General features: G+C 38.9%; 1 protein-coding gene across 1 annotated transcript in view; it reads left to right on the top strand.

The window, feature by feature from the left end:
- SLC6A13 (solute carrier family 6 member 13) overlaps positions 1–26,792 on the top strand; it is an 86,083-nt gene that overhangs the window by 33,697 nt on the left and 25,594 nt on the right. The window contains exons 7-8 of the mRNA XM_039364138.1: positions 19,913–20,047; positions 25,018–25,121. Of these exons, the coding sequence (XP_039220072.1) occupies positions 19,913–20,047; positions 25,018–25,121 (239 nt within the window). The remainder of the gene's footprint in view (positions 1–19,912; positions 20,048–25,017; positions 25,122–26,792) is intronic.

Genomic DNA, 26,792 nt, shown 5'->3' with positions numbered 1-26,792 from the left:
ATCCCACATTGGGAAGGAACATTAGATTAATTCTTGCTTACTTATGTAAATGATGCTATGTAACATCTGGTTAAGGATTAGGAGTTGGAAAGGCCCAGCTTTAAGTCTATTTTCAGCAATGGATGCTTACTGCATAGTTTTGGACCAGTCTCAACTCAATGTACCTTATATATTTGTTGTGGGGGAAAATGGAGAAGCTTCAATCTGGATGAAGAAGGAGATAAGCCTGAAAAATTAAAAAAATAATATTCTGGAAATTCCAATTTACAATAGATAATGTAGGAGGGGAGTGATCCATATTTTTAGGCAAAAAATCTAATTGCATTTTTCAGACTTATGTGTGTTGGTAAAGCAACATTAGAATCATCACTAAAAAGGCAGAATAAAGAATATTCTTCCTATGTCGGCTCAGGAAGTTCAGACTGCCTCAGGAGCTATTGATACAGTTTTACAGAGGAGTTATTGAGTCTGTGATTTATACTTCTGTAACTATCTGGTTTGGTGCAGCAACCAAACAAGACAGGTACACAGACCCCAACGGATAATTAGGATTGCAGAAAGAACAATTGCAACCAGTTTGCCTTCCATAAAAGACCTGTATATTGCATGAGTCAGAAGAAGGGCTGAGAAAGTATCTACAGACCCTCATATCCCTGGAGATAAACTGTTTCAACTCTTCCCTTTGGGATGCTGCTATAGGACATTGTATGGCAAAACAACTAGACACAGCAATATTTTTTTCCCTTCTGCCATCATTCTGCTGAACACCTAATTCTCACAGTAGTATCTAATGTCTATGTATATTTATACATGTTATATGGCTGTAGTAATATCCTTATTATTATCTTTATTACCCCCTCCTATTGGTATTATTATTATTATTGGTATTATTATTGATCATTGCACAGTAAGTCAGATGTTCAGACTGGATTTGGCATTTTTGTCTACCTATTGAGTCCTTACCAAGGACCTGGGATAGACAGATGTGGATGTTTGAATTAATGGTATTACAGATATTGTCGCAGGATGGAAGCTGTTCCTAGTAAGGCTGCCTTTTGCAATTGACTGATGGTGAATTTGTCAATGCCAATGGTGTTCAAGTGGTGCTCCAGTTGTTTTGCGATTGCACCCAAGGCAATGATGATGATGATGATGATGATGCTTTGCATGTAGACAAGAGCTTCTGCACCGGAGACAAATTCCTTGTGTGTCTAATTCAACTTGGCCAAATAAAGCATTCTATTATGTTCCATTCCATTCTATTCCATTCTTATTAGCTATTAGCAATAGCTCTAAGGATCACTATTAGTTGTAAATTTCAAATAGCAATGTTTTGTGGCATAAGTATTCCCAGATTATCTATTTTTGTTTTCAAGCAGAATCTATCTTTGGTGTTTATATTTGGAGGTTCCCCATGTTTCTGAATTTTGTGAACACTTTTTCAACTCTGATTCTTTTTTAAAAATCCATCCATTCCTTAATTCCATGTATATGTTTTCTTCCCTGATCTTTTGCAACTGTCACCCGCAGGTGGCAAAAGAATCAACAAATCTGGCAAGTTCTCACCTCTGATGTAGGGGTGTTTTAGAATAGCGGTCTCCAACCTTTGGGGCATCAGGGACCGGTTCCGTGGAGAGACATTTTTCCCCGGACTGGAGGGGGCCTGGTTTTGTGTGCTGCCTGCATCCTGCGGATGGGGCTTTGCTTGTTTGCATGGACCAGTTTGTGGCACGCCGAAGACTGCTGCTGGCCCACGGACCAGCAGGTGGGGACCCCTGTTTTAGAAGAAAGATCTGTGTTTTTTAAATGAACTGGCGCTTTAGTTAGAATATGAAGACCAAGCTAGAAATAATGTAGGAGGAACCTGGGCCAAAGAACATTCATCTACCATGATAGTTACAAGTCACAATAAAAGCTGTGTATCCCTGTTCAGAAGGTAATATTTCTCTTCATGGAATGCAACCACTAGAGGGGAGCAGTTATAGGAAGAAGCAATTACCTTTGAGTCTCACTGCAATGAACATCTGGTAACATTTGTAAGCAACAAAATACTAGACTTCAAGGTGTGACCCAACAAAGGTCATACAGTTTTACTTTCTTAATTGTGATATTATGTTCGGATTTTTTTTAAAAAGAAAAGATGTAAAAGTAACTGTGTGAAAGAAGGAAGCTGGTTTGTGATGTTGGAGGAGGCTTAACATATTTCAGGGATTTTTCCATTTCAATCGTCCTCCAAATCTCTCCTGAATATTAGAGACTCAAGGATAGTATATTGCACTAAACTCCCCCTCCCCACTTTCTGGAGATTAGAAACAATTAAACTGGACAAAATAAGTGAAGGCGAAATTTAATTCTACTCTTTTAACTGTGCAATCCCAAACTAATTGCACCTGTACCCAACAGCTTGGAAATATTTCACTTTGCTTCTTTTCAGATGGACAATATGACTTTTAAGGGAATGAAGGCATGACAGTGGTAAAAATCTCTGTGAAGTGTTCTCAAACATTTTCCACTTCATCACAGCAGTAGCTTCACGCATCTAAGAAACTTGTCAAGGTATTTCAATATCAAAGAAGAAAACACTGGAGGGAGAATTCAAGCCCCCCTTCAGATGAATGGCATGGAATAAGTCAGTTGGCAAAAACCATGTGAATTGGACTGAACAAAATTCATTTTATTACACAACACCATGAAGCAGTGAACAATATTTTGATCACAGTAGGCTTTCTAGAAGTCCCTCCAAAATACTGTTTTAGAAATAGAGGGAATAAAAGGTCAGATCTAAGCCAAACATCTGTTATTCCTTCTTTGAATCAACATGAATCAGCAGTGTTGGATTTTTGCCAGGCATTACAACAAAGCAAATATTCTGCTGCTTTCAGGAAGCCCATTCCATGTCACCAGATTCATTGGTAACTTCTAGAAAAATCCTAAAGCCAAAAGCCTTAAAATGCAAAGTATTATAACTTTCGGAGGATGGCTTGAGTCTGATAAAGTACAGATAGGAGAACATCAGATGCAGTGATGTCTCCATAGCTGCAAAGATAGATCACTATTGAAAGCCCCAAGTGCTGAAATATGCATAAAGCTATGCACATCAATCAGAAGACAATATTTAAGAATCTGATCAGTTTCTTATGAGATTTGCTGCCTTGAGCTCTTAAACCAAAGGTGGGCTGTAAAATCTAACAAATGAATAATAAGAAAATTGATAATGAATGAAATTAAATTGGAGATGGGTGGGAATATTCTAGGAATGTCTATATATAACCATATGTTACTTTTGTATCAACTGTATGTCATAGTTCCAACAGTTGAAACTCTTCAAAGAACTTTGAGGCGTTGTTTACCTTAAAGAATCTTTATTCAAGTAGCAGAGCATCGACACGTACATAGGCAAAGCTAAAATCTGAATAACCATCCCCTGAGCACATAGAATCAAAGCACAATTCCCTCCTCTAGTTAACAGTCATAAATCACATTCTCCAATTAGTTTGAAATGCAGGCTTTCCCTCCAGTTCTTCAACCCGCCATTTCTTATCATCTCTTATTTCTCACACTAGTTACAATATTGTTATGTCTAACTAAACTCCCATGCACATTCTTCTCCCCCCCCCAGTATGATCTATTTCTAACTCTAATTCTAAGAGTAAAACCTAAGAAGGAAAATGGCTGCATCTCCATATGTTAGAACATCTGATGTTAGCAGCATTGACACTGTAACTCTCTTGGCTTCCCTCTTTAAAATCCTAGAAATGGTAATACATCAAAATTTGTGAAGTTCCTTGTGAGGTACCCCTAGTTCTCCTCCTGCCCAAACTCCTAGAATTCCCAGGACTCTGGAAAAGAAAAAAAATGACTAGAAATATTACTTAAGAGCATGATGCAGATTTGTCTTTTGTGTAGGCACCTGGTGAGCAAGGTAAGTTGTAGCATTCCATGCAAACCATCCATCACCTAAGAGCATTTCTGGCTATTTCCCCTTGATTTAGTACCAGTCTCTCTGACACATCTTTTTTATTTTATTGGAAGGAAAGTATTTCATATGTTGTCCACCTGAGGAATACTTGTCAACCTTCCCAAGTAGACCAGACAGAAAACACAACCAGGTGAACTAATTCTACTTTATTGTAAGGTTATTTTAACAGAATCTTGCATGTCTGAAAGTACAGTTCTCCCACTGTCATATGTACAACCTGAGTCTAGGACAACTCTCTGTGGCTATCTCGCCACGACCATTTCGCTGTGCGACCACTTGCCATGGGACAATGCATACAGGATAACTCGATGCAATAAATGTTATCTGCCACTGTTTCTTCTACATCATTTCCAATTTTGTCAATAGAAGAAACAGTAGCAGACAATATTTATTGCGTTGAGTTATTCCACATGGAATTGTTCCCTGGTGAGTTGTCCCCTGATGAGATGGCCATGTGAGGTTGGCCATGGCGAGATGGTTGCAGCAACTTGGCCATGGCAAAAATAGCTACAGAAAGATGACCATGGTGAGTTGGCTGCAGAGCACTGTCCCATTCCGGTACAGCCCAATAACGTAGCTCCTCCTGAGCTTCTTAGTCTTCCCACTATACAACTCTGGGCTATGCTCCCTCTTATTGACTGTTCCTTAGGCAGTAAGACTTTGCCCAGTCTCTCAAGGTAATTCCCGCCTACCATTGCATATTATGTTTAGTTGCCCCCCCCATCTTTATTTATTTAAATACACATCATGTTTACCTACCAAAACTGTCTGCACAATCCAGGGCTGTAATATTGTGATTGCAGTATGTCTTTTGGTTGAATAGAGAGGCAACTTTATCATTTCTCTTTACCTTGAGTGGGTTTCTCCTTTCTCCATGACAAAAATAATGAGCAAAAGATGGGCATGGAGTCTTGATTGGATTCCAGTTTTTGAGTTTCATTATTGATCAGCTGATGGGAGTGTGGTCAGTTCATAAATAAGATAAGAACAAAAACTTTTCTGAGGGTTTAGGCAGTGAAAGTACTGAGAATTATTTGTTTTTATTCCACTGGGTGAAAAGGTTAATAAGTCCTTGGGAGGGAGATTTGGCTTAAAGGGATTTGATTCTAGCTCACAAACTAAAAATCCAAATTAGTATAAAAGCTTGATTGTTTTGTTTTTATGGTAGGGAGAGAATATCTGTAGACATGGAAAAACACAGAAGCAGAACAGGACCTTGAATAATTTTTTTTCTTCCTTCCTACTTCTTCATTCAAAGTAAATGTCCCATCATTCAAGAATGCATTGAATACATGGTTTATTCTTCATGACAGTACCTAAGGTTGCTTTTTTAAGAGAAAGAGTGACAGAACCTGGGGGTGGAGTCAAAAGAGAAATCAGTCTACCATCTCTGTGTAGCCACAAATGGACTTAGTCTAACCCCTTTTGAATTCCACTGGCCTTATCTAATGCTAAGATAGTCCTAACTGTTAGTTGAGTAGATCCCTGTGCATAGGCATGAACAGTAATAAATCAGTTTATTTGGAATGTCACATGTCCTGATCTTTCACATCTGATAGGTTTGGAAACATTGATAGCGCAACTGAGTAACAGGGATCTCGTAGGATACATGGATGGTGAGTCAAGTCATGCTAAGACATAAGGATAATATGAACCATTCCCTAATCAACTACATAGCCCTATCTATCTGTTGTGGTTGAGAAGATACTTGGTTCAACTAACAACTTATATTAACAAAGTAGCTCTATTTTTTGGAAGCTTCACTCATTTCTGGAATCAGTATCTCATCAAGCATTTGTAGAAGTATATGGTACTTTAAATTTTAGGGGGGCATTGATTGTGGTGACTTGAGGACAACGGGTTCTTTCAATGTTTTGGTTTGACTATATTTCAGATAATATAGTATAACAACAACAACAACAACAACAGTAATAATAATAATAATAACAACAACAATAACAACAACAATGTAATAGGCTCCTTGGGTGCAATCCCAAAACAACTGGAGCACCACTTGAACACCATTGGCATTGACAAATTCGCTATTAGTCAATTGCAAAAGGCGGCCTTACTAGGAACTGCTTCCATCCTGCGACGATATCTGTAATACCATCAAACATCCACATCTGCCTATCCCAGGTCCTGGGTAAGGACTCGATAGGTAGACAAAATGCCAAATCCAGTCTGAACATCTGGCTGACTGTGCGATGATCAATAATAATAATAATAATAATAATAATAAAGATAGGCAAGAAAATGGTTAGGGAGCACCTGTCCAGCCTAGATGAGTTCAAATCGCCAGGACCAGATGGATTACACCCCAGAGTTCTCAAGGAACTGGCAGATGTGATATCAGAGCCACTGAACTATATCTTTCAAAGATCCTGGAACATAGGGGAACTACCAGAGGACTGGAAAAGAGCTGATGTAGTTCCCATCCTCAAAAAAGGAAAAAAAATGGATCCAGGAAATTACAGACCTATCAGCCTGACCTCAATACCTGGGAAGATCCTGGAAAAGATAATCAAACAACGAATCAACGAACACCTAGAGGCAAACAAAGTCATTACTAAAAGCCAACATGGGTTTGTCAAAAATAGATCATGCCAGACAAATCTTATTGCATTCTTTGACCAAGTGACAAAATTAGTGGATCAGAGGAATGCTGTGGACATAATTTACTTGGACTTCAGTAAGGCATTTGATAAAGTAGATCACAACCTACTACTTGACAAGATAGAAAAATGTGGGGTAGACAGAACCACCACCAGATGGATCCGTAGCTGGCTGACCGGCCGTACTCAGCGAGTGGTCCTCAATGGAACTGCATCTATATGGAGGGAAGTGTGTAGTGGGGTGCCCCAGGGCTCTGTTCTGGGCCCAGTACTCTTCAACATCTTCATCAACGATTTGGATGAAGGGATAGATGGGGAACTCATCAAATTTGCAGATGACACCAAGCTGGCAGGAATAGCCAACACTCCAGAAGACAGGCTTCAGATACAGAAGGATCTGGACAAACTTGAACACTGGGCACTAACTAACAAAATGAAATTCAATGGTGAAAAAAGCAAGGTTCTACATTTAGGCAAGAAAAACCAAATTACAAGTACAGCATAGGTGGCACCATGCTCAATAGTAGTAACTGTGAGAGGGACCTCGGAGTCCTAGTAGACAATCACTTAAATATGAGCCAGCAGTGTGCTGCAGCTGCCAAAAAGGCCAACACAGTGCTAGGCTGCATTAACAGAGGGATAGAATCAAGATCACGTGAAGTATTAATACCACTCTTCAATGCCTTGGTAAGGCCACACTTGGAATACTGCATCCAGTTTTGGTCACCACGATGTAAAAAAGATGTTGAGACTCTAGAAAGAGTACAGAGAAGAGCAACAAAGATGATTAGGGGACTGGAGGCTAAAACATATAAGGAACGGTTGCTAGAATTGGGTATGTCTAGTTTAACGAAGAGAAGGACAAGGGGGGACATGATAGCAGTATTCCAATATCTCAGGGGCTGCCATAAAGAAGAGGGAATTAAGCTATTTTCCAAAGCACCTGAAGGCAGGACAAGAAGCAACGGGTGGAAACTAATCAAGGAGAGAAGCAACCTAGAACTAAGGAGAAACTTCCTGACAGTGAGAACAATTAATCAGTGGAACAGCTTGCCTCCAGAAGCAGTAAATGCTCCAACACTGGAAGTTTTTAAGAAGAGACTGGACAGCCATTTGTCTGAAATGGTGTAGGGTTTCCTGCCCGAGCAGGGGGTTGGACTAGATGACCTCCAAGGTCCCTTCCAACTTTACTACTACTATTATATAATAATAATAATAATAATAATAATAATAATAATAATAATAATAATAATAATATATAATTGAAGAAAGAGACCAAGGGACTAATTCAGGCTGCACAAGACCAAGCCTTAAGGACAAATGCATATAAAGTCAAAATTGAGAAGACAGCAACAGACAGTAAGTGCCGCCTATGCAAAGAAGCTGAAGAAACAGTAGACCACTTGGTAAGCTGTTGCAAGAAGATTGCACAAACTGATTACAAGCAGCGGCATGACAAAGTAGCAACAATGGTGCATTGGAAGATCTGCAAAAAATATCATTGCCTGTAAGCAAAAACTGGTGGGATCATAAAATAGAGAAAGTCATAGAAAATGGTAAAATTAAACTGCTCTGGGACTTCAGAATTCAAACAGACAAGCACCTGCAACATAACACCCCAGACTTAACAATTGTCGATAAGAAAGACAAAAAAGTCTGGATAGTGGAGGTGGCAGTGCTGGAGACAGCAGAATAGAAGAGAAAGAACTGGAGAAGATAACAAAATACAAAAACCTACAAATAGAAATAGAAAGACTGTGGCAAAAGCAAGCAAGGGTAGTACCAATAGTAATAGGTGCCTTGGGTGCAATCCCAAAACAACTGGAGCACCACTTGAACACCATTGGCATTGATAAATTCACTATTCGTCAATTGCAAAAGGCGGCCTTATTAGGAACTGCTTCCATCCTGCGACGATATCTGTAATACAATCAAACATCCACATCTGCCTATCCCAGGTCCTGGGTAAGGACTCGATAGGTAGACAAAATGCCAAATCCAGTCTGAACATCTGGCTGACTGTGCGATGATCCATAATAATAATAATAAAGTTGGAAGGGATCTTGGAAGTCATCTAGTCATCTAGGCAGGAAATTTCCATGCTGTACTTAACTTAATCTACAAAAAGATTTAAGTGTTGAGCCAGCCATGTGGCCATTCATGACAAACTCTTTTTTTGCCCTGTAATTTCAATCCAACAGTAAGTGAGAGAAAACCCCCTATGTGGATATATTCTAGTAATAGTAATAGTAATAGTAGTAAAGTTGGAAGGGACCTTGGAGGTCATCTAGTCCAACCCCCTGCTCGGGCAGGAAACCCTACACCATTTCGGACAAATGGCTGTCCAGTCTCTTCTTAAAAACTTCCAGTGTTGGAGCATTTACTGCTTCTGGAGGCAAGCTGTTCCACTGATTCTAAGCCAAATGGGTCAAGGAATTCAAAAGGGTTTTGTTTTAGAATTCTTGTTAATATATATTTTTCCAACTGAACTATAACTTTTATTTTGCAAATGGAAAAATCATGAATGAAGAAATGTTCAGTAAGAAATTTTAAAGCTTTAATGATTCATTGTTAGCTGAAGGTTAAATGTAATGAATGGGTTTCACAAATCAGAGTAATGTTTAATTATAGTCTGTTGAGAAAGCTTCATTCGGGCATAACACCAAGGTACAAATCTTGGTTAGAAAACACAATTGCTGGATTTACAAATTATGCTAAATTCAAATCAAGCCATTATGTAATGTATTAAATCAGCTGTGGCTTTCTATTGCTCAGTGATCAATAATCACTTCCATCATCAAGTCTCATATGTAAAAGGTTTGAGTTCAGTCTCCAGCAATTCTCAATGAAAAAGAATTCATGGGTTAATTAGGAATATTTTTTCTGCAGAATATTTTTTCCAGCAGTTAAAATAAATCAAGATTCTTAAATTTTGTTCTGCTGCCTGCCTTAACATCCTAATTTGGGCAAATTTATGTAATTTGCCCAATGAATATAAATTATAATTTTTGTTGCAGTTTAGGAAGAAATACATCACTCTTCATAATATATGTTTAATCTGTGTATCAAAATAATAACAGAAGCTTGAAATATTATAAAATAAAATATCATCATTGGAAAAAAAACAAACTAAAATAATATGTTTGAAGGGTAAACTTGCTTAATTTTGAGTCCTTATTAAAATATTATTTTTGAGACAGCCACATGTCACATTTATTTTGGATCAATGTTTGCTGTTTGCAAAAACAGGATTGTTCTTTGTAATAAGATGTAGTGGATGGAATTCTTTACCCACAATGCCACTGCATCGTCTCAGGGACAACTGCATAAAACTCTGGGATGCAGCCTGATGAGTAGTGCTGCCACCAGACACTTTATCTCAAGGAAGTCCTTCTATGCCCAGTTTACTTAGGAGGGACCAATGATAGTTCTGCTTTTTCCTTAATAACCAATCAAGCACGAGAGTGGGATCTAAAAGCTGAGAATGAACATCACTGATTGATTTTGTCTGAAATGGTATAGGGCAGTGATGGCGAACCTTTTAGAGACCGAATGCCCAAAAACTGGCCTTGCCCTGCTCCACCCCCTGCCCCACCCCTGTTCTGCCCCCATCCCTCGTCCCGCCTGCCCGCAAGGCCACTCTCCGCCTCCAGGGCCCGATGCAGATCACCCAGGCAGCCCAGCAGCGCTATGGTGGTCATGCCCTCTGCCCGTGCCCTGCAGCATCAGCTGTGCATAATGGGGCATGAGGGCAGAGTCTTGTCTATGCTGCCTGGCTGCCATGCCTTTGGCTGCACTGCTCCACATGAGCCACGCTCAGGGGTGACTCTCCTTCAGGGGGGTGCTGGAGAGGAGAGGGTTGTGGGGGAGGCGAGGCTGGGACAATGGCACGTGTGCCCACAGAGAGGGCTCCGAGTGCCGCCTCTGGCACCTGTGCCATAGGTTCACCACCACTGGTATAGAGTTTCCTGCCTGAGCAGGGGGTTGGACTAGATGACCTCCAAGGTCCCTTCCAACTTTTATTATTATTATCAGTGCTTTTTTTGTAAAAAAAAAAAAAGATGCCGGAACTCACACACGTCATACAACCTGCCTTGCCTACCCTACAAGGTTCCATTCCAAAAAGGTGCTGGAACTCCGTTCTGGGCGTTCTATGACAAAAAAAGCCCTGATGATGATGATGATGATGATGATGATTATGGATCATCGCACAGTCAGCCAGATGTTCAGACTGGATTTGGCATTTTGTCTACCTATCGAGTCCTTACCCAGGACCTGGGATAGGCAGATGTGGATGTTTGATGGTATTACAGATATCGTAGCAGGATGGAAGCAGTTCCTAATAAGGCTGCCTTTTGCAATTGACTAATAGCGAATTTGTCAATGCCAATGGTGTTCAAGTGGTGCTCCAGTTGTTTTGGGATTGCACCCAAGGAGCCTATCGCTATTGGTACTACCCTTGCTTGCTTTTATTCACTAGTGCGCCATCATCTGGGCTGAGAAATGTTGATTCTAGTCATTAATGTCCTTAAAAGATGAGGAGAGTTCACAGGACAGATGGCTTAAATATCTTTTGTTCTGTTGAGAGCCTATCGTGTTTATTGCCACTAACATAGGCATCTCATGAGATAAAATCCACAATGACAGAAATAAATAAATTGATGAAACATGCAACACAGAGTTATGATGCAAACCTTGGCCTTTTGTTTCTGCATTTGAACCCTCAGTACAAGTGTACCAGTCACGCATGTCATCATTTGCCCCCACCCCCCACTCCCAGTGACGCCTATGGCTGCTGAGTTCTTTTGTTGGATTCTGTACTGAAGATACGTTTGTGTTTCCATTTTAAATATTTTCTTCTTTTTTTATTGGAAATTTTTAAATGTTTTTACAAAAAACAGAAAACACAACAACGAAAAACAAAACAACCCTCACCCACCCACCCCAAACCACCCCCTCCATCCCCCCCGACCTTCCCAGAGCTGAATATAGGCTTAATTAGAATTTTTAAGAATCTTAAAGAAATTGAAAAAATATAAATCATGAGTATATCTAAATAGCTTACATAAACAACTTATAAAATAATTAACAATAAAATATATATAAGAAAAAAGCATGAGTATATATATAAAAAAAATACTTCAAAGAAAAAAAGATAATAATAATAAAAAAAAGAGAAAGAAGAAAAGAGATAAAAAAAGTACAATCTATAAAATATCAAAATTTATATACAGATTATTGAAAAGCTAAATGATATTTTTTTATATCCAATTTATATTGTATGAAATTTATCCATTTTTCCCATATGGCAAAAAATTTCTCTTGCGATTGCTCCTTTAAGAAAGCCGAAATCTTTGCCATTTCCGCCAGATAAGAAACTTTAAAAAACCACTCTTGCAAGGTAGGCAAAGATTCCTTCTTCCAGTATTGCCCTACTAACAGCCTTGCGGCTGTAATCAAATTTAACATCAGTATAACCTCCTTAGCATCACAATCAGTAACAATACCTAACAAAAACAATTGTGGAGTGAATTTTACCCTCTTTCTAAAAATTCTTTGAATATTCAACCATATCTTAATCCAAAAAGCTTTTATATTTTTACACGACCACCAAATATGATAATAAGTGGCATCCAAACAACCACATCTCCAACATTTAGGCTGTAAGTCAGGATACATGGGTTGATATAGGCATGCCATCCAAAAAGTAAATCCCAACCCTCCAGATGGAGTATTTCTACATTTGTTAAATTAACCCAATCACTAATTAGTGTTAAAGCCACAGCATCATAATATAATTTCAAATTTGGTACCTTGAGTCCACCTCTCTCACGGAAGTCTTGCATAATTTTAAGCTTTACCCTTGGTTTTTTCCCTGCCCAAATAAATTTGTTAATGCCTTTCTGCCATTCATTTAAATTAACCTCATTCTTTAAAATAGGTAGCATTTGAAATAAAAAGAGAAATTTTGGCAGGACATTCATTTTAATCACTGCAATTCTTCCCATAAGAGATAACTGTAGCTTCTCCCAATTCTTCAAATCTTTCTGTACCCTGACCCACAGCCTTTCATAATTGTTTTTATACAATTTTACATTAGAAACAGATAAAATGACCCTCAAATATTTTATCTTATCAACAACTTCAAAGTCTGTCAAATTAACCAAAATCTGCTTGTCCAGATTGGTCATGTTTTTAGATAATATTTTAGTCTTATTATTATTAATTTTAAAACCCGAAACTCGTCCATATTGGTAAATCAGTTGTAATAACTTTACTACAGAATAGGTAGGTTGGGACAAAGTAACCACCAAGTCATCTGCGAAAGCTCTTAATTTATATTCTTTTTTGTTAACTTCTATTCCTTTTATTTCCTGCGACTCTCGAATTTTAATCAACAAAATTTCCAAAGTTAAAACAAACAGTAACGGAGACAATGGGCATCCCTGTCTTGTACCTTTTTCTATTGTAAAAACCTCTGACAAACCCCCATTAACAATAAGTTGTGCCGTTTGTTTTTGATATATAGCACCAAAAGCTTGTAATATTTTTTCTCCAAAATTCATTTGCTCAATTAATCTTAACATAAACTGCCAGTTCAATTGATCAAAAGCTTTTTCAGCATCTAAAAATATCAGCCCTGCAGAAATTTGGTTATTCTTATCTAAATATTCTAATAAGTTAATAATTTGTCTAGCATTATTCTTCATATACCTACCAGTTATAAAACCCGATTGATCCTTATGTATAAGCTGATGCAAAACCCTCATAAGCCTATTAGCTAAAATTTTTGCAAAAATCTTATAATCTACATTTAAAAGAGATATAGGCCTATAATTCTTTGGTAAAGTGAGATCTTGATCCTCTTTTGGAATCAAAGATATAAAAGCTCTGCGCCATGACGGAGGAATCTCTGAACCCTGTAGTATATTATTAAAAAGCTCACATAAAGGTTGAATCATCTCTTCTACCAAGGTTTCATAGTAAATAGATGTCAAACTATCCGTACCTGGCGCCTTACCTAATTTTAATTGCTTAATAACTGTCACAATTTCCTCATTGGTAATTAAACCATTAATTTCTTGTTTCTGATCTTCTGTTAATTTGGGGAAGTTGGCCTCACTTAAGTAATTATTTATATCTAAAATTTGTACATTAGTACTCTTATATAATTTTTGATAATAATCTAAAAAAGATTTCTTGATCAACTCCTTCTGATACACTAATTTATCATTATAATTTATTTTATCTATAATTCTCTGTCTCTGTTTCTTTCTTAATTGATAAGCCAACCATCTCCCTGGTTTATTAGCATTACAAAATGTATTTTGTTTCATAAACAATAAATTAGTTGCGGTTTGATCAGCCATCAACATGTTAAATTGTGTTTTTAGCAACTTTATAGATTCTTTAACCATTTCATCTATAGGATTTAAAATCAAAGACTTTTCTTTTAATTTAATCTCATCTTCCAGTTCCTTACATTTCTGGATCTGCTTTTGTCTATGGACATTATTCATTTTTATCAGAATCCCACGCATGAAAGCTTTACCTGCATCCCATACCATTGATATTGAAGTTCCCTTATGCATGTTTAAAGCAAAATAATCCTTTAAGCACTCCTTTAATTTTTGAACATTCTTTTCTTGTCTAAATAAGTTCTCATTCATCCTCCACGATCTCCTCTCCTCTTTTTCATCAGCCAGTTCCATCCAAACTGGACTATGATCCGTCAATGACCTAGGAAAGATTTTAACATTCTTTACCCTGATATATAAGTCAGTTGTAATCAAGAAAAAGTCAATTCTTGAAAAAGATTGATGTCTATCTGAGAAGAAGGTAAAGTCTCTCTCCTCTTGGTTTCGTTCACGCCAATAATCTCTCAGCTCCCAGTCCTCTTTCAAATCAAAAAAAGCTTTAGGTAATTTAGCCTGTTTGAAAAAAGTAGAAGATCCTTTTTTGTCCCTTTGTGTATCTAAAACACCATTCCAATCTCCCATTAATATCACAGATCTATAGTCCAACGAACTTAGTTTCTGATGTAACAATCTATAAAATTGTTCCTGTTGTTGGTTTGGTGCGTACAGTCCCACTATAAGTATTTTCTTACCATATACACCAAGTTCAATCATAACATATCTTCCTTGAGGATCTGATTCTACCAGACAGACTGGTAAGTTTTGCTTAACATAGATAACTACGCCCCCTTTTTTCCCAGGAGCAGAAGATACAAAATGAGATCCCAAGCGAGCATTGACTAAGTATTTTTGATCTTTAGGTGAAATATGTGTTTCCTGCAAACAAATAATATCATTGTTATGTTGCTTTAAGTAATGAAATATTTTCTTTCTCTTCTGAGGGGAGTTAAGGCCGTTAACATTCCAGGTCAGGAACTTTACCATCTCCCTTAACCAGAAGCCTGGAGAAGACTACGTGAAGGTCTGCCATTGAAGAATGTGTTGCAGAACTCTTGGGTCTTGCTCCTCCCACCGGCAACGAAACACTTTCTTGAGAAGATTCTTTGACTTCTTTCTTTTGTTGTTCCTTTTCCTTGCGTCTATGTGCTGCACGAGTCATTGTTTGCTCTTTGATCTCTGTTTGTCACGACCATTCAACCTGTGACTTTCCAGCAACCATCAGACCTAATCCTTCAGGCTGCTGTTCCACCTCTTTACCGTCCAAAGCTTTCTGAATCATAGATAAAGATGAGCCTGCTCCCAGGACCGAGTTATAAAACTCTTTTGCTTTAGTAACAGTGTTGAGTCTGTAACGTGTCCCCGCATGGCTCAAAACAATACCCATCAGGATCTCCCATCTGAAAGGCATCAATCTTGTTTTAAGTTCATTAGCTAAAAAGGCAAAGTCTTTTCTATTTCTTAAAATTTTAGATGGGATTTCCTTTAGAATGATGACATCTTGGGCAGCAATCTGGAACCTCTTATTATAAAAAGCTTGTATAATTTCATTACGCAGAGATCTCTTTGCAAAGTAGATCACCACATCTCTTGGCAGATTCTTTTGTTTCGCAACCCAGGAGTTAACTCTGTAAATTTTTTCCACTTCTCTACGTAATTCATCTTTATCCTTATTCAGAACAACAGCAAGGTCATTAACCACCATCTCTATCAAATCTTGATTCATGTCTTCTTTCAGACCCCTGATTCTCAGAGCATATTCCATTTCCCTATACTGAGACATAAGAATATCATCTTGTGAAGTTTCCATCTTTTTTTCCATATCTTCAAATTTATCTTCCAAGAGGTCTACTTTATCTTCAACCTCTTCCACTCTGGAGTCCAGCTTCTTGACCACAGAAGCCAATCCTGATAAGGCTGTTACTATATCTTGCCTCAAAATAGTATTATTCTCCTCTAAAAGCTCCTTCATTTCCTCTTTACTTTCAGATTTATTCTGTTTAAGAAGGTCCTTCATTTCCTCTTTACTTTCAGATTTATTCTGTTCAAGAAGTTGCTTCATTTCCTCTCTGATTTGAGATACAGCATTTCCCATTATATCTTTCATATCTTGTACAGATAATACTGGCAAAGGAGGAGAAGGTGGAGGTGTAACTTTAGATTGCTGTACTGATGGTGTAGCTTTAGATTGTTGTACTGATAGGATTGCAGGAGAAGAAGCCACCTTAGAAACTGTAGAAGCTGGTTGCCTCTTTGAAGCCATTTTTCAAAATCTTATTCTCTCTTTCTTCCTTCTTGAAAAGAAAGAAAAAGTACTAGAATCCTTAAAATTTAAAAGAAAAAAGCCAAGGAGAGTGCGAGAAAAAAAAACTTCAAAACCTCCAAAACGCTTTCAAGAGAAAAAAAAAAACTTAAAAGAAAATAGAACTATGTAGTCGATATGTTCCGTTTAAATCAGTTCTTTCTTTCCGGAAAAGAAAAAAACAAAAAACGAAAGCACTTTCAAATCGCCATCTTACTTTCACTCTCCACACCAGTAAAAAGCAAAAAAGAAAAAAATCAACATAAACTAAAAGAGAAATAAAACACTACAAATAAAATCCTTTAAACAGCTCTGTCCGCTTTAAAAGTCACTCACCAGAACACTTTAGGCGCGGAGATGGTAGCGGCGTTTCACTTTGTTTCCGAAGAAACAAAAACAGCTGGGAGGCGGAGAAAGCACGAACTCCGAGGAAGCACTCTTTCTACCCCCCCAAAAAAAACCCAGGGGGGGGGGTTAAGAGGTTCTACCTCTATTCGTGTGATCTCTACCCCTTCCCTTCACCCGGGAAGGGGGTTTCGAGCCACGGGCCAGCTGATGTCCGCTGTGCTCCGCAGATCTGACGCCGTCCCAGGAGGACGGCTACAATGTAGCCGCCATCATCGTCGCTAGCCACCGGAAGCTCCAATATTTTCTTCTTATAAATCACTCAGAGCATGCAATTTCTGCTTGTTTCATAAACCCCAAACCCATGATACTTGCCATTTTTCCCTTGTCTTGTCTGGGCATAATTAAAGAGAGTAGTAAGAATGGCTGAAAAGATCATTGGCAGTTTCCTCCCTTCCATCCAGGACATAGCACATAAGCGTTGCTTGAGCAGGGTCTGCAGGATTGTCTGGGACACTACACATCCTCTTCACAACCTGTTTTCCTTGTTACCTTCTGGGAGGAGGCTCCGTGGTATCTAAAACAGAACATCCAGATTCAGTCACAACTTTGTTCCATACAGTATTAACCTTGTGAACTCTAAAGCTTCCTCCTTCCATTATGTATTCAAGATGGACAGTGAATAATATTTATACGTTACTTCTATATAAGGGTGTAGGTCTATACATATGTTTTATATAGTATGTTTTAAATGTGTTATATAGGTGTACGCTTTGAGAGGAAGCAACTAAATTTCATTTTTAATGTGTGCCATTGTGCCCACAGGGAAAAAATGACAATAAAAGGTTATCTGTCTGTCTATCTGTCTGTCTGTCTGTCTGTTTACACCTTAGCATTGCCTCCTAGGACCTAAAGCAATGGTGCAGCCCTATTGCCGTATAAGGTTTCTGCCACATTTTGCATGTTGTAGGTATATCTGAATAAATATGTTTGTTTGTGTTTGAATAAATATGCTTGTTTGTGTATGTGTGTGCGTATGTAGATATGCATGCTACAAAATAAGCACAATCTTCAGTAGTTTGCTACGGTAAGTACATATAAGCAGGTGAACAAAACTTTAATCCCGGGGTCTCCAATTCTTCAGCATATTGGCCCTTTCATGAAGTTTTAGACCTCCAAACATTTATTATATGAAAATAATTTAATAAATACTACTTGAACTAATACTACTATGAATAATAAGCACTGAACCCTTGGATAGTCCCATTGACCCCTGGGGTTTAATGCTGACCACTTTGGAGAGTCCTGCTCTACCCATTTGGGAAGAATTTTCTCAGAACTTTTGCCTCTCTCATTTTCCTTTTCACATATTTTTTTACTTCCTCCCCCCCTTCCCCCCCACATTTTTCACATTCTCTGTCAAGCAAGAGGCTGCAGGGAAAGAACAGATGATTCCTACTGGTGTTCTGAATTGATTTTTGCAAAGACCTTTTGAAGTTAGCCAGAGGTCAGAAGCGCAGGAGGAGTGCAGTAGCACCTTTTCCCAACTAACAAGTTCCAACTTACATCTTTGAATAAAATTTGTGAGCCAGAAACGGTGGTTTTAGATTGCTGTCTTCCTACAAAACGTTGTATGTGATGGTAAGGCTGCAGACAGCTATCACTCTACTATATCCGATCCGATCCGATCAAATCAGTCTTTATTAAGGTCAAAGACCAGCATCATTGCTCTATAAAAAACACTGGTTCCTTTCAAATTGTTCCTAATTGTCCTATATGATTTCTTATTGGTGCAAACAGAATTGTTACTTGTAACTAAGAGAACACTCCTCATACTAAGATTTAGTATGGTCATTGATTGCATTGCTTTCCGTTGATTATAATTGCTGTTGTGGCCTGCTGTGCTTGATATTGGAGTATGGCAAGGAAGGAAACTGCAGAATGAGGCACAGGATATGCAAGGCACAGGATGAGGCACAGGATACACAAGAGCACTTCAAGAGATGGGGTCTCCAGTACATATTGGAGACTCCTGCACTATCTAGACCAGGGCTTTTCAACCTTTTCACCCATTGTACCACTTTTAGGATATGGCAACATCTGAGTACCACCAGTCGCCTAGCAAGGTGTCAAAAACTTGATGACCCCCCCCAAAAGGAAAAAAAGTGATAAAGTACAGGTAGTCCTTGACTTACAACAGTTCGCTTAGTGACTGTTGGAAGTTACAATGGCACTGAAAAAAGTGCCCCCCAAGCCATATCCGAGCAAGACACCTGCCTGACCACCCGGCAGCGCTCCTCCTCCTGTCTGAGGTTTCCATTGTTGTGAGCATTTCTGTTGAGGATTGGCAGCAGGGGTGGTGGGGGTGTGTTTGGTTTTTATTCCCCCCGTCTGCTGGGTGGTTGCAGCAGGTTTTGATCACTTCACATGACCCTGGGACACTGTGACCATCATAAATATGAATCAGTTGCCAAGCATCTGAATGTAAATCACAAGACCCTGGAGATGCTGCAACATTCCAGCTGATCAGCGCTTCTTCTGGGCTCAGTAGAAGTGCCAAGATCAGCGCCAAGCTCCAGCTGGAGCCTGGCACTGATCCTGGCATTTCCACTGAGCCTGACAGCCCTGCAGCTCCAGCCATCTCTCGCTCAGGCTTATACGGTGCTGCCACTGGTTCAGCTCATTCCCCTCCCCCGCTACCAATTTTCTAGGATGGTCGCGTACCACCTGCCAGGTGCCAATGTACCACAGGTGGTACCCATACCACTGGTTGAAAAGCCCTGATCTAGACATATTTTCAGCTGTGATTTCATTTCTACTTACTACATAGTACCTTACCCAATCAGACATAATTATTAAGAAGTGGGATATATGCCATTCACTGCTCAGACTTAATGCCTGGATAACTGACATTTGCCAATTTCAAGAATGACACACATAACCCTAAAGCAACTCTCTTCTTCTTTTTATCCTTCTTTACCCTTTTTTACTCTTTTTTGGCCAAAGTTGAAAAAGTAAAGTGATATTGCCTAGTTTTCTGCAACCTGATGCCTTCCCAATGGGAGGGGATGACAAGTCCAAGAATACCCAGCCAACACTGCTCTTCACATTTTTCAGAGTGGCTGTCCCCAAACATCTGAAGGACATTGGGCTAAGGAAAGTCATCATAGGCTTGCCGAAAGCAGCATTGGTCTGTGACAACCTGTTTGTTCTGCATAGCAATTACTTACAATGAGTGACTTTTGGTCTTTACCAGGTAGTATACTTCACTGCCACCTTCCCATACCTCATGCTGATTGTTCTGCTGATCAGGGGAGTTTCCTTGCCTGGGGCATCTAAAGGGATCCTCTTCTACCTTTATCCAGACCTCACTCGACTCAGTGATCCTCAGGTAAGTTAAGAAAAAGGATTGTCTCTTTCTGCTAATGGGTTCTCTTTTGTAAAACTCTTTCTCTCTTTTACCCAACCCAATATAACCCAACTCAATCAAACCCAACCCAACCCAACCCAACCCAACCCTTTTCACTAATTCCAACTTTCATTGCATTTATAGCCAACTGTTCTTTGAAGCAGAAGGCATCTCATTCTCTTTCTCCTACACTCCATTGGCAAAGGACAACTTTAATCATAGTTCAGAATCTTAACCATATTGGCTTTTGGTATAAATTAAACTTTTTAAAACATTTTATTTCAACTTCTGCTTTTCAGTGTTCTCCTTCCATCCAGAATTGTTTCCAAACAAGATGTGCAGCACATACATTTAATTAAATAAATAAATAATAAAATAATAAATAAATCTCCTGTAGAGAGCAGTCAGAGAAGAGCTTTACACTGAGCAATGGAGAGCCAGTCTGGTCTAGTGGTTATGGCATCAGGCTAAAAACCAGGTGACTGTGAGTTCAAGTCCTGCATTAGCCATGAAAGCCAGCTGAGTGATTTTGGGCCAGTCACTCTCTCTCAGCCCAACCCACCTCACAGAGTTCTGGTTGTGAGAAAAATAGGAGAAGGAAGGTCTGTTGGATATCCCCTGCCTTGAATTATTTTGGTCTTTTATCAGGTAGTAAGTATATTGAGTTATTTGTAAAAATAATAAAAGGTGGGGATTTAGATAGACAGACAGATAGACAGACAGATGTAAAGACAGTGCTTAGGGGACTTAGGAAGAGATCCTTAGAAGTGTGCAAACATTCCTCTTTTTCACTTGGGAGCTATCTCTGTGACTGATTCCTACTTCCTGGTTATATCTTTATGCTCATAATTATAAAATGGGAGAAAAGTGCTGAGTTCTGCAGCATCTGTAACCTTGCAGCAGCCTGGAACGCTACTCCGTGGAAAGTCAGTTAGAGTTAGTATCAAACCTTGCTGTTGCAAAGACATCTCTTTCCCTCATCCGTCAATCTCCAGTCTGTTCCTGGACTTTCTGTCTTTAACCTTTTGTTTTGCAGCATTTTGGAATCACAATAATTCTGCTGACTTCCCTGCTTTGCTTTCTGCTTACAGTTTCTTTGCTGAGTCTGTACATTATAACCCCAAAGGGATCTTTCCTCTTTTTTTGCCTTCACTTTGCTATTTTGCTATGGATGGACACCATGTTAACATCCTCGTGCTTAGCTTCAAAATTCACTTTCCAAATAAAACCTTATTCTTAGACAGTGATGGTCTAAGAAAGATGAGGAGGACTCCAGAACATGTTTAATGTGGCTTTCCTTTGGGTCAACTCTCCTTCTTTGGGCAGAGTGAAGCCGTTGCCTAGTCTTGCTTTGAGGGTACTAAAAGGAACACAAATTAATCTATTTATGTTTCCTAATAATTTTTCCCATAGGATTTTCCCCATAGGTGCTAAAATAACTTGCCCAGCTTTGGACAGTAAGCACTTCAGTAGAGTGAGGGGAGCATTTTTTATCCTATTTCAGGCAGAAAAACATCATTGGGGGGGGGGGATATATTAGTTAAATAAATACAACTGTACGATCCATAATCCCTATTTTCTGTTTTGCCGGTTGGATCCTTTCAGCCAATCTCCATCTCAGTTTGTAGCATTCAGGAGCATTGAGTTCAACAGTTACCCTTGTGATTTTTCTCCATCTCTCCTCATATAAAGAAAATATTTGCATGCAATGACCAAAAAGACAGTTTCACAATGCTTAGAGGCACAGCACACATGATCAAGCGAGTGTTTCAAAGGAACAGTGATCAACTTGTCCTCCTAAAAGTTCTTTGCCCAACTGTGTTTTTAATCTTCTCAGGACAAGTTGCCCCATGTCAAAATCCCGGTTCCTGCCGAGCTACTGTACCAGCCTTTTGTGCTGAGACGGTGTCTCAAAGGAGATTAAAGGGATGTGTGCCTGAAAAAAAAAAAAGAAATAGGTCAGCAAAACCCTTCATAACCTTTTAAACTCCTCTCAAGCTAGCCTAAAATTCTAGCAAACACTTGGCAAAACCATATAGTTATCCCACTGTGTAGCTTTACCTCATTCCTCATCTCAAGGCTTGATGCCAGTCGAAAAAGTACATTTTAGTTTACCTCTGGACTAGCACGCTTAGCTTTGCAAAAGCAGGCTGCCAATTACCAGGCTGGTGCTGATGGGAGATTCACCACCATGACCTTAACATTTTGGTGATTTTCTTTTCCCCCCCATTAAGATTTGCCTTTCAAATGAAGAAGAAAATGATTGCTGTTGCAGGGGGTCAAAGAGGAGAAGAGACAAAGGGGAGGTGAATCACGCCTCATTATCACACGCATACCCAGATTTTTGCAATGGAAAAAATAAAATTGGCGTTTCTCAACGTCTCCAATATATTTATTATAAGGAGTGCATCCTATCCCTTTCCATGTTCTAAGTTGCTTTTTCAAAAGGCAACTGGACTGTTTTTTTCCTTGAGGAAGAAGGAAGATGGGGGGGATGGAAGGATAGGTTTTGATAGGATGGGCTGGTGGTGGAATGATTGTATTTCTTTGCAGTCATCTGCAGTCCATGGCATCTGAGTCCCATGGACTGCGGATGGCATTCAGTTAGCACTCAGAGAGAGTGCTAATGACCAGATGACTGCAAAGAAATACAACCCTCCCATTCTGACAGAACCTATCCTTCCATCCCCCCCCCATCATCCAGTCACAACTGATGAAGCTTCTTGGATGAGAAATTAAATGTCGTCATCTTCTTCCTCCTCAAGGAAAAAATAGTCCAGTTGCCTTTTGAAAAAGCACTTTGAGACAACTATGACCTGAATGACTGAGAATCTCCATATACATTTTTCCATGTCCCACTTCTCCACAAAGAATCCTGTGAATTATAGTTTGCTAAAAGTGTATAGCTGGATCGATCAAGCTCTTTTTGCTTAAACCATTAAAATACCTACTGAAGGTCAGCACAAGTTAGTCACCCCTTCCATACAGAAGGACAGTTCTACACATGCTTTTGTAAAGAACCCCTTCATCTGGTCTCCTCTGCTCCCTTCTACTTTTTGAAACATCATAGAATAGAATAGAATAGAATAGAATAGAATAGAGTAGAGTAGAGTAGAGTAGAGTAGAGTAGAGTAGAGTAGAGTAGAGCAGAGCAGAGCAGAGCAGAGCAGGACAGGACAGGACAGAACAGGACAGGATAGGATAGGATAGAGCTGGAAGGGACCTTGGAGGTCTTCTAGTCCAGCCCCCTGCTCAAGCAGGAGAACCTATACCATCTCAGACAAATGACTGTCTAGCCGCTTTTTAAAAATGTCCAGCGATGGAGCACCCATGATTTCTGGAGACAAGCTATTCCACTGGTTAATTGTCCTCACTGTCAGGAAGTTTCTCCTTAATTCCAGGTTGCTTCTCTCTTTGATCAGTTTCCAACCATTGTTTCTTGTCTTGCCTTCTGGTGCTTTGGAGAATCGAGATGCATTTCATTTCTATAGTGGTATTTGAACATCCTCCCAAACTTTTCTGAGTTTGCCCATTTTGATGATCTGGATCTTTTTTGAATGTTTGAATACTTTCCAAATATTCTAAATTTTCCAAATATTGTTTGACCCTCAAGGGTATTAGATTTCTGACGTGGAATTTTCAATGTTTTGAGTATTGAGTGGTTCATACTGAAGCTGTTTAATATTTGACAGTACTGAAGGCTGGCTGATAAATAAAGATAGGATCAGAGTAGCTTCCAGTTGCAGGTGGGAGTCATGCATTGCAGAGAAAGATCAGTTGTAGTAGGTATTGTATCTCAGTGAAGAATCTCTGGAAGTATGCAAGATTCAATAGTTCCTTAGAAAGTATAGTTGAGCTTGAACATGTGACTTTAGACCTTATAACTTGCTGATTACAAGGACAATGAGATTTAGATAAAGAATGAGAGATTCTCTCTTTATCTCCTGAACTTTGCTTATGATATTGGTAATCTTATGGTCTTCTTCTTAACCTCTGTTTCTTAGCCATGCATACATAGGAATCTACTCTCAATTATCTTCTGCTAGGATTGCTTTGATTACAATGCAGCTATGGTGCTGTTTTATTTTAAAAATATTAAATATAGGATTTATTGATAATTTTTTATAATTAAAGTCACGTAGAATTCTTGTTTGGAAAAACAACATAAATTTGATATAAATAAAATCAAATTATTGGATGCATTTAGTATGCAAAATTATTACTATATTGACAATACAGTATATTGGAAAGGATTTGATAATTCTTTTTAAAAAATATGTAATTATTAGACATAATAGATGTGTAGCAAAGAATTTTCATTAATCTGACATTGGACATGCCCTCCCCCTGATGATGTTACCTAGTTTGAGTAATGAAGCATCTGCAAGAAAATAACCAAGGTCAGAGAGCACCAAGACCCCTTCATTTCAACTATTCTCTTTTATTGATGATCTTTTCATCCACCTTCTTTCTTCAGTGGCCTTCCCCAGACCCACACAGAATTATTTCAGGAATCTTTACCCAAGCTCCTTGAAACACGCAAATCTGCAGCACTGAATATTAACTAAAATCCATCTTCTTCTTCTTCTTCTTCTTCTTCTTCTTCTTCTTCTTCTTCTTCTTCTTCTTCTTCTTCTTCTTCTTCTTCTTCTTCTTCTTCTTCTTCTTCTTCTTCTTCTTCTTCTTCTTCTTCTTCTTCTTCTTCTTCTTCTTCCTCCCCTTCCCCTCCCCCCTCCTCTTTTTCCCCATTACCTATCTCTTTCCTGTGAGAAAGATTTGTTTTACCCACTCTTCCAGTCAGTGTTATTAAAAATGAAGAATCCTTCTTGTCCAGGAGCATCCATGACAGAATGGCAGGCAACCTTGAGTCTCTACATACGTTTATAGTACCTTTAAAAGCTGATGGACCCTTATGGATTCTATTCTTTTGTTGTTGTTTTCCTTGCTTATAGGTATGGATGGATGCAGGCACTCAGATCTTCTTCTCATATGCCATTTGCCTGGGGTGCCTAACAGCTTTGGGCAGCTACAATAAGTATCATAACAACTGTTACAGGTAACTGACGTGCCTCCAGCATTCATAGCCCTTGTCTTCTTTGCTTGCTCCTTGTTTCTTAAATTGTCTGCAACTCATCTCCATAGCAGAAGCAGGGTTGAAGGACTCCTACTTGCTTTCAATAACCTTTAGGGTATATCAAAAACATACCTCATATCCAATATTGCTCACTTGAAATGCACTAGTTTAATATGTAATTGTTATCTTTATTTACTTCATTTAATTGGTTAGGGCACCAAATAATTTTGCATATTTACTTTTAAGAGAATCTAGATAATGTGAACATCAATTAAAGGATTTCTCTTTTTCAGAACTGGCTTGTCATAATTGTTAAATTTAATAGAGAATTGTATCTGGCCAATAAGAATTTTCAAAGTGTGACTGAGTTTCTACAGGCCATTTAATGAGTAATTAAATTCATGTACATTAGTTACATCCACCTGAACCACTAGAGTGGGGAAGCAAGAAACGTTGTGAGTCCCTTCTCCTAAGGAGGTACATTTGGCAGGACCCAGAAGAAAGTGACTCCCTCCCTTTGGAACATCATCCCTGCAGGATTAGACTGACCCCGACTTTGACACTCTTTCATATGGTCCTGGAGATATGTTCCAAAGATGCTTTTTCAAGAGGCAACTGCTGAACAATGAACGGACACAGGGCAGAAAACATCCTGCAGAAAGCACAACTCCACAACACAGTCCTTTTAGCAGTTCCAAGACGGCTCCACACCCATTTGCATTCCTCAGGTGACCCTGAGGACACAGATAAACCTCCAAGTGCCCTCAATGACTCTCTAAAAGAATGCAAATGACCAGCTGTCTGTAAGGAGTATAAATCTTTCCATTCCACACCATCCAGTCAGAGCTGAAGAAGCTTCTTGGATGAGAAGTGAAACGTCTTCAAAGAAAACAAGAACGTCCAGTTGCGTCTTGAAAAAAAAAGCACCTTTGGGACAACCATGACCTGGATGACTGAGAATCTTCATAGACATTCCTGAAGACTTGGTTCTGCCAGTGGGCCTGAGGAACCCAAAATGGCATGGAGCCCATCTAGTAGCTTGTTTGATTGTGTATTGTTGCTGTGTGTTTGTGTTTGTGTGCGTGTGTGTGTTACTGTTTCTTATTCTTTTATGTTTGGTTTTTTATTGTTTGTAAGCTGCCCAGAGTCACTGTGAGTGAATCTTCTAAATAAATAAAATTCAATAAATAAATGTATATCTAAATTAGCTTCCTCTTTGCAGATGACTCTTTCATCGTTTTCTGTTTTATGTGGCAACAATATTATCGATGCTTTAAGTACAACCTGGGCATGGAGTGATGGCAGAATTTAATCATTTCAAAATAAAACATTTATTATACAATTATACACTACACTTTTATTATATTTCAATAATTTGCAATCATGGGCAATTAAAACTCTGCACCACAGTGTGCAAATCGAAATAATTATGATTTAAGATCTTATTCATCACTAATTCTTTAGTCATGCGTTAATTGAAAACAATAAGAAGTGTAAAGGAAGATACAAATTGCCAGCAGTGTCCACAGGGGAGGCAAGGGACGGCAGAAAGCAGAGTCAAGCCATCCACACGCAGGCTTGGCCCTTTTCTTATATGCATCATAACACTGCTTGTCTATGTGAAAGGGTGAAGGTTACATTGTGACCTTGTGA

Source organism: Crotalus tigris, unplaced genomic scaffold (assembly GCF_016545835.1).
Source record: "Crotalus tigris isolate CLP2741 ecotype Arizona unplaced genomic scaffold, ASM1654583v1 scf7180000019663.277103, whole genome shotgun sequence".
NCBI lineage: Eukaryota > Metazoa > Chordata > Lepidosauria > Squamata > Viperidae > Crotalus > Crotalus tigris.
Note: the sequence above shows the minus strand (reverse complement) of the source record. Positions and strands in the feature narration are given on the sequence as shown.